At 42.7% G+C, this 4,187-nt stretch overlaps 1 protein-coding gene across 1 annotated transcript; it reads right to left on the minus strand.

Annotated features, from left to right (window-relative positions):
- Positions 1-588: 588 nt before the first annotated feature.
- On the minus strand, positions 589-3,192 carry slitrk5b (SLIT and NTRK-like family, member 5b). The gene has a single exon (XM_068329785.1). It carries the CDS (start codon positions 3,190-3,192, stop codon positions 589-591), a length of 2,604 nt encoding a protein of 867 aa, XP_068185886.1.
- Between the last annotated feature and the right edge of the window lie 995 nt (positions 3,193-4,187).

A 4,187-nucleotide genomic window follows, 5' to 3' on the forward strand; every position in this document is an offset into this window, starting at 1 on the left:
TGCCTGATGCCATTTTTCCACCCGATCATACTTTTAATTTGTGAAACTAACATGGCTTTTGTCAACACCTGCAAAGAGGTTACACTTCTAGTTGCGGATCAGTTAATTTTGCTGAATAAATCTGATTAAGCCTCATTTAGAAGAAATTTGAAAGGACAGGGCTAAAAGCCATAGCTTTAACTGTAACAAAAATTGCCTGTTGGCACGAGGGCATATCATTTGCATGGTTCATTAACACTTGTGAAAAGCAACTAATTTGAAAGTAAAGGCTTAGTCCCACATTGCTGTCATGAAAAACTTCAAATATGTATTTTATGATGTATGATTCATAAGAACCCCGAATATCCGGGTGCTTGTTCATATTTACACATTTAAACATCCCAGCGATTCAGGGATAAGTGTTCCTTTGAAATGAGCACTGTTCCCCATCATTATTCTACCCTGTAAACCAAATGTCACAAACACACATATGACAGCTCACAATCCATTGTATAAAGGTGATAAAACACTTGTGCCTGATTTTAAAAGTCTCATTGCTGATTAATATAATAAATTGCATGGATGCATCAGTCCAGAAGATAAGTCCCTTTAAAACTGAGTAAATGTTGTTCGTTTCTCAAGAACCTCAAGGTAATCCGGATCAATGTGAAGCTTTGCTTTCAGTTCCCAGTACTCACTCCTGTTGGGCTCCACATAAACAGTACTTGGTGCTGCACAGTAGAGTATTGTCTGTTGTATTCTCTCCGGGTGTGTGTACTGATGCCTTGCATCAAAGTCTGAGGTAAACTGACTGGATGACTGTTGCTTATGCTTGCATGGTAATGTATTGCTGTATCGTGTGTGCTTGTCAGACTCAAGCACGTCTCTATAGTAGTACAGATCGTCTTGGCGAGGGGTGGAAGGCTTGTTAAGAGGCTCTGGAGTAGTCGCGCTGTATTCAGAGCTTATTACATTACTGGCTGCCTCTTCATCTGAGTTACCCAGAAAAGCACCACTTAACTCGTCAAAGTCCCTAAATCCATCCACTGATTTGCTGTCTGTTGGGGTGTGGGCGCTAGTTCTGAACGTGGACTCTGTGGGAGGTGGGATGTACTCGTATACATGTCCAGCAGATGTTCTGACTTTGGGAATGGATCCTTTCTTATAGAGGCCGTATTCCATGTTGAGAGAGCTAATGCAAGCATTCATGGAATGATTGTGCTTGCTTTGGTTCTTTTGACGTCTCTTTTTCAGTGCTACAAACAGTCCTGCAGCCACAAACACAGAAACAATAAACATAAGGAGAAGGCAAAGAATCATCACTGATAAAGGAATAGCGCTGTATTGCGCGTCAGAGTCCAAGGATGTTTCTATGGTGATGGTGCTACCAGGAAAATATTCTTCAGAGGGTGGTATCACGGAGGATAATATATCAGAGTTATTAGGGCAGAAATTAGTTGTCTTGATGTATCTCATATCTTCCCCAGCTAGCCTCTTCGGTGAGCCACAGATAACATTGTTTACGACTGTGCCAGTGCTAAGCTGCTCCAACCACTTCTTCAGATCCAGTATGCTACAAGAACAATCCCACGGATTCTCAAATAAATCGATTTGCACCAGTGACGTAAGTTGATCCAGGACACCACTGACTGGCAGATTCCGCAGATGGTTGTTGCGAAGATTGAGCCTAGCTAATGTCAGGCCATCAAATGTTCCTGGGGGTAAGGTTTTCAGGAGGTTGTTATTCAAGAAAAGAAGCTGAAGCTTGGGTACATGCTGAAACGTGTCAGAGGCGACCTCTTTAATAACATTGTATTCTAAATATAAGAACTGCAGGGTCTCCAATCCATAAAACATATCAGCTGTAAGGTGGCCAATCAGATTCCCGTTAAGGTATAGTCTCCTGAGATGCGTCAAATCCCCAAAAGCCCTGTCGTGTATGCGAGCTATTCGATTGTTACCGAGATGAAGCAAGTCTAACCCTGTTGCCTCAGTAAAGTCTGATCGACGTACCACTGGGATATAATTACCCGTTAGATACATCTTTTTGGGATTGTAGGGTTTGGGATTTAAATCTGAGATATGTTCAATTTTACGCTCCTGACAGTTCACATTCAGGCCAAGATCAGAGATTTGAAGATTGCAAGTACAGGCAGTTGGGCAATCTAAAGGCACAGGGGATTTTGTTTGATATGAAATAATTTGACCATAATTTTGTGGCTTATTAGATGGGATACGAGAAGTTGGTCTTGATTTTAATTTGCCTGACTGGCGAGGTCCCTTTGTCGGTCTCGATGACGATCGTGCAATCCCAGATGAGGTGAGGGAGGATGTAACTAGCGCTGGTGTTGTCTTACGGTATGCATCAGTACTCATATGTGGCAGGGGTGGCATCTCATATTCAGCGATAGCTCTCCTCGGGCACAGTTCCTGCTTTGAAACCTCATCAAGATCTCTCCCATGTAGTCGAAAAGGGAACTCACAAACAACATCGCCGACTAAAGCTGTGTATGATATGCTCTCGAGCCAAGTCTTAAGAGGAATCAACTCACAGGAACAGTTCCACGGGTTCTCCTCCAGCTGTAACTCCACAACGCCGTTCATGTGCTCCAGCAGACCTGAGTAGGGAAGCACTTTGAGCTGATTGCCCCGTAAATCCAAATGAGTCAATGGGAGATACTGGAAGATGTTCACAGGCAGCGTAGATATTAGATTGTCATTTAAGATCAGGACCTCTAGATGTTGAAGTCTGCTGAAGGAATTTGGAGCCACATGAGTTATGTAATTATAATCAATTTGTAGGTACTCCAGGCTCTCGAGGCCAAGGAAACACTCTTCCTTCAAGGCATCAATTTTGTTGTTGTTGAGATGTAGTCGTTTCAATTCCTGAAGTCCATTAAATGCTCCTGCTCTAACCTCAGATATGTCATTATTCCCTAGGTGTAATATTGTAAGTCCTTTGTACTCTACAAACTCATTGGCAGAAAGCTTTTTCAGACGATTCCCTGTGAGCAGCAGATGATATTGGGAGAAGTAAACTGGGCTTATGTCTGAGAGACTGGCAATTCTTCTGTTTTCACAACTCACTGTGAGTATCCCTTCTTTCTCCTCGCAGGCACACAGTGTCTGACATATTTCTCCATAGCTGCCAAGCATCTCAACAGTGCACACTGATGCAGCAAGTAGCAAAACATAGGAGATCCAAAAATGCATTTTCCTGCAAACGATGACCGAGATCACAGTCCTGCTAAGATATCCTCAACGTCATCTGGAAATAAAAAAAGAAGGTGATGTGAGAGGAGCGAAGAGCAATGAAAGCAACTTCCATACAACAAGCTGGAGCCCCCATGAGTCAAAGCTTTATTTGCTGTTACCCAGAGGTAACTTCTGACTGTGACTGCTGATTTAAAATGGCTCAAACAAAACAGGAGAGAAAGCAACTCCTTCAAGCTATGTACATAATAAAATGCAAGGTCAAAGCAAGACAACGGGCACCAAAAAAAACAACGGTCCAAAGCGAGTGAGCCGTATTGCATTGTTAAGACGCGGGAAACACAAATAAAATGCTTATTTTAATTCAAAGCTAGGCAAATTGTTCAGGCTACAAATTGAAACGCATTCCTATGCACGTCCTGTCAGATTTCATTCATTAATTTCTGTCAAAACTCCTGCTGGAGATACATACCTCCCGAACACTGATGAAGACGCAGACTCGTTAGGCGTTTCAGCGCATCTTTTATTTTTAATGCGCCGAAAGGGAAATAGAGAACAAGTCTATTTAGCGATCGTCGTCGTCTCCAAAGCACCGGGGAGGATGAGAAAAACGCTGATCTACCATAACTGCCAAATGATTCTCTTTTAACCACGCTTTGCTGGAGGAGACAGCTATGCCTGATAATAAAGTTAGTCTCTCTCTCTCTCTCTCTCTCTCTCTCTCTCTCTCTCTCTCTCTCTCTCTCTCTCTCTCTCTCTCTCTCTCTCTCTCTCTCTCTCTCTCTCTCTCTCTCTCTCTCTCTCTCTCTCTCTCTCTCTCTCTCTCTCTCTCTCTCTCTCTCTCTCTCTCTCTCTCTCTCTCTCTCAGAGGTCGGAGGATGTCAAGTCATTTCATGTACAGCAAAAAAATCAGATCATTGGAGCATCATACCGATATACACCACCCCCCTCAAAAAAAGAAAGAAAAAGAAACCAACAATAACAAACAAACAAAC

The sequence above is a fragment of the Antennarius striatus genome, chromosome 12 (assembly GCF_040054535.1).
Source record: "Antennarius striatus isolate MH-2024 chromosome 12, ASM4005453v1, whole genome shotgun sequence".
NCBI lineage: Eukaryota > Metazoa > Chordata > Actinopteri > Lophiiformes > Antennariidae > Antennarius > Antennarius striatus.

Coding starts and splice junctions, on each gene's coding strand:
- slitrk5b (XM_068329785.1), bottom strand. CDS start 3,192: ATGCATTTTTGGATCTCCTATGTTTTGCTACTTGCTGCATCAGTGTGC.